Below are 15,005 nucleotides of genomic sequence, written 5' to 3' on the forward strand. Positions count from 1 at the left end.
ATACACACATATACACACACACATATGATACATACATTTGTGTGTGCACACGTATGTATGTAATACCTATAGTATTTTGTTCAATGGATTGTTGTTAAAGAACATTTCAGATAATGTTTATAAAGGACTTTTCAGATGTTCAAACATTATATAAAAATTGGTTAATACTGTTATAACAGAAATTGGTACTTTTCCAAGACTAAAAAAATAATTTCACTTTGTCCCATACTTCGGTGATTTCAGTTTCATTCAAAGCAGCCAAATAAAAATTGCTCACGTCATTAAAGGTCTTGAGCTTGCCATATCAATTGTACCTCTTAAAATTGAGTCAGTCTTGGTTTGCTTGCTGGCAGTGTAAAATATTTCTCTCTCTTAAACACCTGCCAAGATACTGACCTTGTGCAGGTTCAGGCCACAGTTTCTAACCTCACTCTTTCACAAACACAGTTTTCCAACTAAGTTATACATCTGATTGGTACAATTCAAATGACATTGTTGAAAAAGGGCTACGAGTTTGAATCTTGGCTTTGCCGGTTAGACTGTGGTGACAATGGTGTAAATTGCAAGGAGGGTATTAACCAATATAAGGGGATCAGGAAATGCTATCCATACAGCACAGCCCCTGAATTCAATCTTAAATGAAGCAAAGGATTCTAAGAGGTAAAGGGAAGAAGGAAATAAATTCCAGGCATGAAACAACTTATGCAAGGGCAAGGAAAGAGGAGATTGAATTTCAAGTTTGAGACACAAGTTGGCCAGTTTGCCTGGAATGCAGAGCACATGAAGGGAGGCACTGTGAAATGTCTTGGAAAAATGGCCCAGATTACGTTGGGATGGAAATTTTTTTCTTGTTTTTAAATGAAAAACAAAAATTTGTATTTACTTCTATTGAGAAGAGAAAGCCACTGAAAATTTTTAGCTGGAGAGTAACATGGTTAGATCGGTGCTTGAGGAAGAATTACTTTGGTAGCTGTGTGAAGGAGAGATTGGAGAGGGGAAAGACAATTAGCAGAAATGTCAATGCTACTTTCATTTTGAGGCTTATATAAAAAATGAACAATAAAAAGATTTTTCCCCAGCCACCTGTTAGCTTTGCCATTAGCTGGAGCATCTGATACCACCTTGAAATAGACCCATATTCTCTGACCTTCAGTAAGGATTGAAGGGTTGGAAGTGCTTTGCAAACCTTAAAGCACTACATAAATGTTAGCTATTCATATTATTATTAGCTATCATTATTGTGATGATACTTTAATGAGAAAATTATTAAATGTTTTAAAACTTTAATGTTGGGCAGCTAGGTGACACAGTGGGTAGAACATCAGGCCATGAGTTCAAATCCACTCTCAGACACTTATTAGCTCTGGGACCCTTGGCAAATTAACCCTGATTGCCTCAGAAAAAACAAATACAGTAAGAAGAATAACATCCTGAAGGCACTTTTAATCTATATCTTCACTAACCTCTAACTAAAATTTAGCATTTCCTTCACTTAAAATTTTTTTAAACTTATCTCGAGAATGGGTCCATAGACTTTACTAAACTGTTTCAAAAAAAAAAAAGGATCATGACATACAAAATGATTAAGAACTCTAAACTGCAAGGAAAGATTACATCAATTACAGAGTATTTTTTAAAAGACATCTCATGTCATTACTTTTTGTTCAACGTAATCATTTGAACTATGGATTAACAAAGTGTTACTAAATAAAGGTTGCTTTAATGAGTATATTAGACTCATTTATAATCAGCACTTTATGTTAATGGAAATGCTTGACTGGTGACTTTTTTTAAGTAGATTATTAAATGTCCCCTACATTCTTGTTTACATTTGCTTCACAAATGCTTTTTCAACCACTAGTACAAGGGGTTAACTTTAGTCCAGCTTTATCCAATTATCACATTTTCCCAATTAATTATGTCCAAAGTAATGCAATCTCATGGTATTTCAAACAATCTGTATCTAATTTTTCTTTTTTATGGATACTCCTTGAAAGAAGAAAATCTCTTGTATAACTATAACCCTCGATTTCCTTTCAAATTCAATTTCTAGGGAAGTCATCTGCCTTCTAAATATATGAAGGAAATGATTTTTTGCCTTATCTCCATTTATTATTTTTATTAGTTGACATTTTCTTGTTCTATCATGTCGTTTATGAAGCTGAAATACTACTTAGCTAACTTTTCAAAATTCTATCAGAGCTCTCATTAGAGGAGTAAGGTACCTGATGAAAATATCATTATGGGTTTTCATTTAGCTTTGTATAAAGTATACTCAACTTTTATTTGTGGGGAATTGCAATAAGCAGCAGGTACAAAGAGTTGTCCATCAAAATATCCTACAAGAGAAAGGCAGTACTGATGTGCCATAGGAGGACGAAGGTTTTCTTTCTGCTTCTGCCCCTGGTGTGACCTTGAACAAATTGCTCTACCTTTCCGGTTCTCAGTTTCTTCCTCTGTAAAAAGATAAGATTGGGCTAGAGATTCTCTACTATGCCTTCAACCTCTAAATCTGGGTTTCTCAGGATGAATTGGGGGCCACATGGAAAGTTGTTTGTTTGTTTCTGCCAGTTCACAGGTTCATGGAAACATTGGTCTCTGCCCTGAGTGTCGAGCTTAGAACTGGCATCACACAGAACTTAGACAGTTTGCGTAAGGAAAGGTTGGATGTTTTGTCCCCAACTACCATCTGGGTGGTCAGTCAGATCCCTCCCTTGATTCCAATTTATTAATGATAGATGATGTGAATTTCTATGCTAGTCAGTAGCTAAGAGGGCATTGTGGGGAAAGATTGGGAAAACTTGAGATATTACTGCATCTCTCTGTATATACAGGGTGCTGGAGGATCAGGAAAAGAAGTGAGAACAGTTCAGCCTGTTAACCTAATAGCACAGCTGGTAGAACACTAGGGGGTCCGGGTTAAAGCCTTGAATGAGTCATTAGTTTCTGTCTTCCTCAAAGCAATTGATGTTGTAAAGAGAAACAGGCAGAGAGATAAACCCTGAACATATTAAAATGTAACAGCAATATTTTCTTAATTCCATTTTCTGCTCCAGTATCAACCTGGCAGCTCTTTCTAAAAAGAAGTCTCTTTAGCTTGCCTTCATAGTCAGACACCCTCTGCTTAGGTGGTGCTGTGTGTGACCATTATTTCACACATGTGGCGAAACATCTTTTGTTGAACTGGCGTGAAGAAACAAGGCAGTCGTTCTGTGAGTTTTAACAGATGCCAACATGAAAATAAATTTTGCATGTGCCAAAGGGAAAATGTGCTCCGCTTTTTGGTGGCTCGGAGAACCTTGAGTATTTTATTGGTACCCTGACAGTGCTCAGCTCTTAACTTGCTAAAAGAGGCTTCTTTGATGAAGAAATTCAGTTTTTATGCTCTCTCGTAGTTGAGAGTTTGGGGATCTCTGTCTTCTTTCTCAGTTTCTACCCTCTTCCTTTTTCCTATTTCACTTATTAATAATTCAGGCCTTATATTTAAGTACTCCCCCTTTTTTTCCCACCATCTTTTGAGATTCCCCAATAGTATTTGGTGGTCTGTCTGAAATAGAAAAAAAGAAGTCTTATTGGAGGCTAGTAACCAACTAATTGCCCATTTTAATTCTGTGATTCTCTGAGGTTTCTTGATTTTGCCAAGAATTATACCTTTGACTTGGCTATCAAATCTGTTTCATAATCCTGCTACCTTTTAATTAGTGCATTTTCAAAAGAATATCCAATTAAATTTTGAGTCATTTTGGAGATAACAGTATATGGTTCATAATACTTATCTATCTAAAGGATTTTTGTCTTCTCTCATCATCTTTATTCCCAAAAAAGCCCATGTTCATATATATATATGAGCTTGTAGATAAGTAACAAATAGGCAATTTGTAAATAATAATAACACTGCATATATAATATATTTCATTTAATATGTTATAATATATAACATTGTTGTTGTCCAGTCTTGTCCAACTCTTCGTGATCCCATGGACCAAACTGTCCGTGAGGTTTTCTTGGCAACGATAATGAAGTGGTTTGACATTTCCTTCTCCATGGATCAAGGGAGACAGAACTTAAGTTACTTGCCCTAGGTCATACAGCTAATAAGTGTCTAAGGGTGGATTTGAACTTGGGTCTTCCTGACTCTAGGCTAAGGCTTCTAGACACCCTAATATATAACTTATTTAATATAGTATAATAATCAATTTATATAGCACCTACCATGTGCCAGGCACTGTGCTAAGCACTTTTACAAGTATTCTATCATTTGATCCTTACCACAACCCTGGGAGGTAGATACTAGTATATCCCCTTTTTACAGATGAGTTACAGTTAAGTGACTCGCCTAGGCTCACACAGCAAGTATGTGTCTTAGAAGGGATTTGAACTCATCTGGTTCTGACTCCCATCCCAGTGCTCTATCCACTGCACCTCCTATAAACATAAATAATATTATTTATATATATACAAACATAAATAATATTATAAATATAATCAATACTGTCTACCTTCTGGGGTTGTTGTAAGAATCAAAAGATAATACATTTCCAGCAGTTTAAAATATTAAAGCACTATCATTATTATTGTTATTGTTGTTATTATTGTTATTGTTATTATTATTATCCTTGACCCCTGGGGATACTATAGAGAGGTTTGTCCAAGCATTGAATAGAAATTGTAGTAGCTGGCCTTTCTTCCCCTACCTAGACTAACAGTACTTAGAACCCATACCATGAAACTTGAAAGGAAAGGAAAACTTAAAAAAATGAAAGTACTCTTATTTTCCATTATTTGCATGTTATTTTCAGTTTTTGCTTTATTGTTTCTCCTTAAAATATTTGCATGTTAAAGCAGTGATTTCCGGTAATAAAAAGAGAATTAGGAAGTAAGAAAGACATTTGAGATGTAGATTTCATTTCACTTCATCAGCAATTACAGTATAACCTTAGGTGAGTCATTATTCTTCAGCAAACCAGGATGAGAATGTTGAAGATTGATGCATCTGGTCGACGACGGAAGTAGACCGTGACTCATGGGTGCACAGTTCCCACAATCTGTCTCACTTTTAATGTGAATAACTGGAAGAAAGTTCAGATATGGAAGAAGAATCATAGGATTATAGCGACACTTCCCATACCTGTCACTGTCAATAAATGAGGTCACTCACATTAGTATATTTTTCCAGATGATTAAAGTTTCCTTATTTAAATACCATATCTTTAGAATTATTTTAAACAATGTGTTTAAATCTTTAAAAAATTGATCACATTTGGTTGCTGTTTTGAACAGATTATATTTGACATAATTGGACTCTTTCTTAATGTTATATGGGTTAGTCTAAAGGAGAGGGAAGGTGAAGAAGGAAGGGAGAATTTCGAGCTCAGAATTTTTTTTTTTATTAATTAATATATTTGTCTTTACATGTGATTGGGGAAAAATAAAATATTCCTTTTAAAAATATATTACCTATGTTATCATTAAAAAGTATCAGTTATTGTACCTAATACAATAGTGACTCTAAGAATCTTTTTTTGTTTGTTTTTTGGTCAGGCAGTGGGGTTAAGTGACTTGCCCAGGGTCACACAGCTAGTAAGTGTTATGTGTCTGAGGTCGAATTTGAACTCAGGTCCTCCTGAATGCAGGGCTGGTGCTCTATCTGCTATACCACCTAGCTGCCCCTTTAGGGATCTTTGAGGTCAGAACTATTTGCTTCTACCTTAAATGGGCCCTGAATGCTGTGCTTATTGAGTTCTTGTGCTATGTTTCTAAGAATTTTTCTGTCTTTTCTTTTGCTGTCACCTCTAACTTTTTGTTGTCATTATCCCTGCACAGGGATAATGGTTGCCTTCCCTAATCCTCCTTGCCCCACTAGTCTGCTGTTTCTAATTTGCTTTGATTTAACATAATAAATAACAAAACTTTCAGAATTTTTTTAAATACAGATATGTAGGTTCTAATTAAAAGACTATGGGACTGTCCTATGAGGGGCATGCATGAGCTTTGTTTAGTGATTATTGTATTAGTTTTCTCACCAGTATTTCTTAAAGTTAAGGTTGATGGCTAAATGACCTCTAGATAATAACTTCTAGATGACTGTATATTGCCTAATATTCATCTCTTGTGATGTTTTGTCATTGTTTTCCATTTCTTTCATGAGAATTAGGAAGTAATACATTACTGACCTCTTTTACCTCACCTTCAGTGCATACACATGTACGTACCCACACGCTCACACAAACATACATACACACACATGCCAACACAACTCCATTATCCCCTAACACATTGCTCTGTATATCACAAAGAACATAGAATAGTTTTTACTTCTGATTTTGAAATCTCAGCTATGAATCTCTTAGGCCAATGTTTTTAAATCAATATATAATCTTAAATTTAACTTCTTTGCATTACCAAGATATTTCTTCTCAACAATCCTATGAAAGAGGTAGTATGAGTACTGTGTCAACTCACTTTGTTCAAGTATTTCCTGAGAATACCCAGTTCTTTCTTTACCTACATGGCAACTGAAACAACTCTTTGAGTCATGTTGTATTCTATGTATGTATGAAAATTTAGCATTGGGCTACAGTGAAGCATAGAAGACAGAAGCAATATGGTTCTTTATTTGTGTTTTCCAATTTTTTGTACACTTTGAAAATTATGCTTAATGCGTCTGAAATAGTCAGTTTATAAACTTTATGAAAATATAAGTTGACTTCACTTTATGAATTACATATATTTCTTGAAGTGTATGTGTAATCTGAAAGTGGCATTTTAAAGTTCACTGTAGTGAAAACTTTTATAAGGTGATATGAGCCTGCCCCCAATTGCTGGTTTTTGAGTTAGGATTTTTGTATATGGGACATTTTTTTTCTTTCTTTTCTTTTTTAATGGGGCATACTTGTGTAATATATTATGGTCTTTAATGTGTATGTATTTTGCATTCCTGTCTACAATACTTAAAAGGAGATATATATATATACACACACACACACACACACACACACACACACACATATACATATTTACCATTTTTTTAGTTTCACTTACTAGGAAGTTTTGCTTTTATAAAAAAAATAATCAGATGGTTTGTAATTAAGGGAAAAGCTTCTCACCTTTTTAAAATACAGCTGGATTCTCACAGCTGCCAGTCTGTCTATTCAGAAGCCATGGAACAAGCTGCTATTTTACAACAGCTTTCTAAATGAAACAAACAGTGCCACACAAGCAACTGGCACATCGGTGGAAATAGAAAAATCTGTTTTCAGATTTTATTTTCAGAAATCATTTTAATGAAAAAAAGGAATTTTCAAAGTCTTCCATATTAGTAAAACTAAAGGCATCAAGAAACATCCCCAGGATATTCACCCACATGTGCACACTTACACAAACACATGACTCTAACCATGATAATTAATCTTATTTAATCTGTACAAGATGCTAAAGGTAAAAGGAATACCATTAACCAAAGAAATCCAGGCACCATTTTTCATTTTAATTAATTTATTTATGTCTGAAAAGGGCAATTTTTAAAGCTTCCCTTTATTTCTGAATAAGAGACACTAAAATGGCTATATATTCTCTACCTTTGGTAGAAATGTTTTTTTCCGGTAACCTTTTTGTTTTAACCTCTCATGGTATGATTATGATATTAGCAGAGATAGGGTTTTTTAAATGTTACTTTTAGCAAAGCCTTATGCCAGTATAAATGATTTTCATAAAATAATCCTAGCTGGATGGTCATTGTTATTTTCTAACTACAGCAACAACAACAATGATGATGTTAGCATTTATATAATATTTTAATGTTTGTAGAGTGCTTTATAATTCTTATCTCTTTTTATCCTCAAAACAACCCTAGGAAATTGGTGCTATTATTATCTCCATTTTACAAAAGAGGAGACTGATTCAAGTTAAGTGACTTTACTAGTGTTAAACATCAAGGAAGTATCTGAAGCAACATTTGAACTTGGGTCTTCCAGATTCCAGGTCCCATGCTCCATCCACATCTCTCCACTCAAAAACACATGTGTGTACATATATGTACATGATATGGTATATAGCTCTAGGGCCTGGATCTATGATTTCCTTCTTCTTCTTTTTCTTCTCCTCCTCCTCCTTCTTCATCTTTGTCTTCTTTTTCATCGTCTTCTTCTTCTTTGTCTTCATCTTCTTCTTCTTTGTCTTCTTCTTGACTTGCCCAGGGTCACACAGCTAGTAAGTGTCAAGTGTCTGAGGCCAGATTTCAACTCAGGTCCTGCTTACTCCAAAGGTGGTGCTCTATCCATTGTGCCACCTACCTGCCACCCAATTTCATTCTTGTAGGTGAGTAAAGTGCTCTCTCTACTAAGACCATTTGGCACCTTCTCATACTTTGTGTGCATTCTGTATATACCTATGAATGGGTATGTTTTCTTCCTTATTAGAATAGAACCTCCATATTCTCAGTGCCTGGTACTCATTGGCACTTAATAAATGCTTTTTGATTCACTGGTTTCCTTGAATATGAATCTGAAACCTCCACTGTTTGCCAAGCACCGGATCTGGTCTTCACACTGCCTAGTGGCTATTTCCCACAAAAACCTCAAACTGACCATGCTCAGAACCGAGGTCATCCTTTATCCCTAAAATTTGTTCTTCCTGATTTCCCAGTGATTATTAACAGCACTATCAGCATTTCTGATCACAGAATAATAGTTCATATGTTGTAACACTTTAAAGTTTGCAGAAGATTGCGAAAGACTTTTCTTACAACAAACCTTTGAACAGTTAGCATAGTTTAAATGTTATTACCATTTTATTGATCAGGGAACTGAGCCTCTGATAAGTTATTATTCACACACAACTAATAAGTGGTAGAGACAGCACCCAAACCTCAGCTTCCATATTCTTAGCCTGTTGCCCTTTTTTTTCTTCTGTTTTGTTATTTATTTTAAACATTCTTTTCTTTTAAAATTTTTAGTTCCAAGTTCTCTCCTTCTTTTTCCATACTCCTTCCCACTGCCATTGAGAAGGCAATCAATATTTTATCAATTATACATGTGAAATCATGTAAAATATTTCTATATTAACCATATTTTTGTTAAAAAGCAAGAAAAGTAAAGAAAGTAAAGAAAAAAATGAGCTTCAGTTTGTACCTAGAGTTTATCAGTTTTCTTTCTCTGAAGGTGGATAGCATTTTCCAATCATGAGTCCTTTGAAATCAGAATAGCCATATCTAGCACAGTTTGTCATCATTACAACATTGCTATTACTATACACAGTGATTTCCCCCTTCTTTTTACTGCACTTTGCATCAGTTCACATAGGTCTTACCATATGTTTCTGAAACTACCCCCACCTATCATTTTTTTTATAGCACAATCGTATTCCATCACAATCACGTGCAACAACTTGGTTGCCCATTCCCTAATTGATAGGCATCCTCTCAATTTCCAATTCTTTGCCACCACAAAAAGAGCTGTTATAAATATTTTTGTAAAACTGGTCCTTTTCCTTTTCCTTTGATCTCTTTGGGATACAAACTGGTGGTAGTATTGCTAGGTCAAAGGGTATGCACAGTTGTGGGCATAGTTCCTAATCATTTTCCATAATGGTTGGACCAGTTCAGTATTCCACCAGCAGTTCATTAGTGTACCCATTCTTTCTCATCCTCTCCAGCATTTGTCATTTCTGATGGGAGTAAGGTGGTACCTCAAAGTTGTTTTTTTTCTTTATCCAATCGGTAGTGATTTAGAGCATTTTTCCCATATAACTTTAGATAGCTTTGATTTCTTCTTTTGAAAACTGCCTGTTTGTATCCTTTGACCATTTATCAACTGGAGAAGAGTTCTTAATTTTTGTAAATTGGATTCGTTTCTATACACAGTATGTATTTGATAAATTAGGCTTTTATCAGAGAAACTTGTACAAAAGAAGTTTTTAATATTACTTCATTGTCTGTGGTACCTTTTGGCATAATGTAGTTTCCCCGATTATCTCTTTTAATTAGGTCTATTTTTGTTTTTGCTTTGTCTGAGATGTTAATTGCCACTCATGCCCTTCTTTTTGTTGTTGTTCAGCCGAAGCATATTAGATTCTACTCCAGACCTTTATTTTAACTCTGTGTGTGTCTTTCTGTTTCAAGTGTGTCCCTTGTAAACAAAATATTGTTGGATTCTGGTTTCTAATAGATCCTGCTCTCTGCTTCTGTTTTATGGGAGCACTCATCCCATTCTCCGCTTCCCTTTGTTTGTAACACAACAATGTAACTAAGAACTGGAAAGGGCAAACGTAAGAACCATTGCTAATGAAGTAATAAAAGATAGCACTAAGTTTTGTGCCAGTCAGCTTTAACTAAAATACGTGGGAAAATGTTAGAACAAATCATCATTTTGCTGACACTGGGAAGAACATAAAGTTTTATGGAAAAGCAAATAATATTCAGGCCAATTTCATTTTGTTTTCTATTAGAAGTCTTGTTAATGAGGGAAAAGAAATATATATAATATCTCTGAACTTGATTAAAGCTTTTGAATCAGTCCTACTTGATTATTTCATTAATAAGCTGTTTTTGTGCCAAATTGAATGATGTGGACAGCAAATGCTATGGGGGCTTAGGGAATATCATTGTGGACTAGAGTGGTTGAGTAATGCTTCCTGCAAAAAAGAATCATTTTGATATGCCTTGGAAGATAAGGATGGCTTCAGGTAGGAGATCTGAGTGGAAATCATAACATAATTAAAATGGTCACAGTAGAATTAAATATGGTGTGTCTGTGGGACATTGAAGAAGAAAGAAAGGATATTCAGGGGGCTTAACGAAATTCTTCTTCCAAGAAGCAATTTGATCCTGGCAGTTTTTTGTTGGAGCTTCAGATATAATGAAATGTTGATTGAGTTAGATGTGCTATTCTTTTGTCCCTATCTACAGTGCACTGAGCTGTAAAAGAGTTTTCCCTCTTCTGGGGCAGCCGTTAGGTTCACCTCCAGATTCAGGATTTGAGTCTGCCTTGAGCCATCTTAGATGACTTTCTGTTAAGTCTCGCTTATCTTCTAGTCCACGAGATTTCTAAGCAAGAAAGTTGGTTGAAGTTTGTCCTTGGTACATTATCAGGTGTCAAGAATCATAAAGAAGTCTCATTTAAAAGGAAAAGTTCATCTGCAACTCAAGATTTATATTTTATATGTGAAAGTTTTATGATATGTCAATTTATACTTTTTTACACTCATTTTCCTTCTAGGTTTTATGACAGGCACACAAAGGAACCCTCAGATGTCTCAGTATGGGCCTCAACAAACTGGACCATCTATGTCACCTCATCCTTCCCCTGGAGGACAGATACATCCTGGAATCAGTAGCTTTCAACAGAGTAACTCGAGTGGGGCTTATGGTCCTCAGATGAGCCAATATGGACCACAAGGTAAAAAAAAAAAAAATTAAGTAGTATGTATATGTGTTGTGTGTGTGTGTATATATGTAAACACATATACGTACATGTTATGTATACGTGTCGACACATATATACATGCATATCGTCCCCCCAAATTATTGATATAAAACTCAGTAATCTTAATAATCTTATTAGAAACATCATATTTTGTTAAAACACTTATTTTTGTGTTAAATTTGGAGGAATGTAAGATTGTTCATTGGTCCAAAATTAAGTGTTAAGAGAGAGCAGAAATTATTTTGGATTGATCCTCATAAAACTTCTGTTTCGCATTTATACTTTGTATCATAGATTCAGAACAGGAGGGTACCTCAGATTCCATCTCATTCAGTCCTCTCATTTTACAGATGGAAAAACTATGGCCCAGGGATGTTAAGTGATTTGCTCAAGGTTACATAGCTAGTAAGTGTATAAATATGAAATTGTTCTTGGTGTATAAAAGACACAGGTCCAGCTCCCAAATCGTTTATAATTTAAACTTTAATTTTATTGTTCGGGTCTAAGTTACTTTTTCCTCCTACCAGTACTTATACATTCTTTTTTCCTTGTTATCCAAGAAAAGCCCCACCCCATATTCCTTTTTAATCTTCTGTTAGATGTTTTCATGAGTTTCTGACCTTCATAGAAAAATGAGAAATTCATAGATTCTTTCATGCCTTTCAGGGGAGAAACTGAAGGATGTTGTAGGAAAATACAAATTCTTCTGTGCTTGAGAGATATCTCAGAGGCAGATGGGTCATAGGTTTAGAGGTTGACAAGATATTAGAGACTGTCCAGTGCAGTGTTCTCATTCTAGAAATGAGAAGGTATGATAGCATATACCAATTATCCCTGTTACTAGGTGATGCTAAGACTTGTCTACTGCTTGAATTTAGTAGTTCTCAAATGCAACAGTGGTAAAGGTCATTGGGTGTCCATACTAAGTCTGGGACCAACATGGGACACCTCCTATTATCAGAGGGTCCCCAGGCTATCCAGGGACGGGTAAATTAGCCTCGGACTGAGAAAATGTAGCCAGACACAATTTTCATTCAGTATTGGCATCAGACCTGTGAATTTTTACTGCACTTCCAGCCTGAGTGACATAGGGAGACCTTTGTCTGAAAGAAAGAGAGGTTCACTAGAACCAGGACTGAATCAATAGCTGAGCATCATTCATAATAGCTACTAAGTGACCAAGAGAGGGCTGGAAGTGAGGTTCTCTGATTCCACTGTACCATATTCCCAGAGCTTACACACATGCATTTTAAAATCAGGTCAGTGAGGTTTGGGAGAATTTGTGTTTTTAAAGTTATTTTATAGATTCTTGAGGTCATTAGCTATGATGTATTTGTTTACATCAGACATTGAAAGGTAATTTGCAGAGGGATGACTGGACTCATTTTCCATAGTTAACTAAAGTCTCCAGAAAATACTCGATAATATCAAATGAAGATGATCAGGACGGGATAGGGAATTCTTAGACAATCTATGATCTTCATAACAAGGTTGTCTGTTTATGTTGAAGACATGTCATGTCCACCACTATTTCATGGACATTTTAAAGTAGACATTTATTGAGTCATTTCAATGACTGTGATATAAAGGACAGACTTAAAGGCAAGGAACCTGGGTTTGATTGTTCACTTTCCTACCAGTGTGACCTCAGGTAATTTATTTGATTTTTTTGAGTTTCACTTGCCTCATCTGCAAAATGAGTAGAGAGAGCATGAGATGATTCCTAAGGTCATTTATCACCCTAAATCCTGTTCAACACTAATTTTGAGTTCTACAAATCTAACCGTTTTGTCTTACTTACTGGAGTCTATCCATAAAGTTAGGCATAGTGGTCTGGATACTTGTATATTTCCTCTTTTTTTTTTATATGTTCCTATCTGACCATAAGAACAAGGAACAATCCTGTAGAAAGATACTATAGTCACATTAAAATTTTAAATAACATATTAGAAAACCAATGATTTTCATTTCTTGAGTTTCAAAGTTCTTCCCTATCTTTGTTAAGAAAATTATGTATTGAATTCCATTTCATGAGTCATGGAAAGCTGCCTGGGAAAACAAAACTTCCTGGTGGGACAAATGGATGAAAGTATTATTTTGAAAGGACTATTCAATGCCAATAGATTTTAATGTATTTTTCTGCTATCATGGAGATAAGCTGAGAGTTAGAACTCTCAATTGATTATCAACAGACTCACTGACATTTTTGCTCCAGAGCTTTTCACCCCATCTAACCAAAAGGATTCTCTCTCCTCCGAAAACCCATAGCACATCCTTTGTACCTGTCTTGCAAAACAGAGTATCACCTACCTTGCGTTATGACTCTTACTCTACATGTTTTATCTCACCTACTAGATTGTAAACTTCTTCAGAGCAGGGCAATGGGTCTGTTTCATCTTTGTGTTTCCCATAATATGCCTTGAGTGTGGTAGGTTTTATGTTGGCTGAATGACTGAAATTATTAAACTTGGCTATTCCTTACTTAACATTTTTTACAGGTCATTGATTCCCTCTCCTCCGTTTGGACTATAAATTCTCACATTTTTATGTATTATGAAGTAGTCTGTAGAGTTTATAACAGTATAGAAGATGATATTACTCCAAAGATCATTTCTTTTCACAGATTTTTTTTTAAAGGTGTGTGCCCTATTTTTATCCGTTTAATCGACTCCTACTCATATTGGACTAGGTTATTTGTATTCTGTCCATCAGGTGCTCTACCACAGTTCTTTCCTAGGAAAGCATTAGCGCTCTCTGTGTCAATCAGATCGAGACCCTTTGTGTGAAGATGTGGAATTACCTTGTGCTGTGACTGACTAGGGGTTTATCCATTTATTGTCATGCATTCTTTTGGAAACGCTGTTGCTTATACAACATCTCCAAAAAGTGATCATCCAGTGTTTGTTTCAGCACCACAAATGACAAGAAACTGACTGCCTTATAGGGTGTCCTGTTCTATTTATCTTTTTCTCACCACAAGCACCCTTCCTTCTCCTTAGCTCTTTTCTCTAGGCTAAATATTTCGTTCAACCGACTTTTATAGGACATGGTTTAAAGTTTCTTTAACATCTTGGTTCCTCATCTCTAGGTCCACTCCAGTAAACTATGTCTCTCTGTAAGATATGGTACCCAAAACTGGATCAGGTACATCAGTGATCTTGTTTGTAATTAGACTGTCTTGTCCCTCACCTAGATACCTTAATTCTATTATTACAGTCTCAGATAATTTATGATTAGGTCATGCTATTGACATATTGACTCTAAAGTCTGCAAAAGCCTTCAACCCCTTTTCACATGAGCTGCTGTCTAGTCATTTTTCCTCCATCTTGTACTTGTGTAATTGGGTTGTTTTTTTTTTTTAACTTAAGTACAAGACCTGTTTATATCTTTTTTTTTTGTCCCAGTTCTTTCAACCATTCTGTTATCCATCCCTTCCAGCTTTGTGTTACTCACAAATATTAAAAGGATGCTAACTCTGCCTTTATCCAAATCATTTACAAAAATGTTGAACAGCATATTGGGCACTTTTTACCCTGCAACTTAACAAATTTAGGCTATTAAGGTAACAATCAGTGCTTAAGAACA

The 15,005-nt window shown here is 35.3% G+C and overlaps 1 protein-coding gene across 1 annotated transcript in view; it reads left to right on the plus strand.

Moving 5' to 3' along the window:
- Positions 1 to 15,005, plus strand: part of LOC114031462 (AT-rich interactive domain-containing protein 1B-like) — a 550,161-nt gene that overhangs the window by 452,999 nt on the left and 82,157 nt on the right. Inside the window, 1 exon segment of the mRNA XM_027846531.1 lies at positions 11,214 to 11,393. Coding sequence (XP_027702332.1) covers positions 11,214 to 11,393 — 180 coding nt within the window.

The sequence above is a fragment of the Vombatus ursinus genome, unplaced genomic scaffold (assembly GCF_900497805.2).
Source record: "Vombatus ursinus unplaced genomic scaffold, bare-nosed wombat genome assembly UNPS02015175.1, whole genome shotgun sequence".
In the NCBI taxonomy this organism is placed as follows: Eukaryota; Metazoa; Chordata; class Mammalia; order Diprotodontia; family Vombatidae; genus Vombatus; species Vombatus ursinus.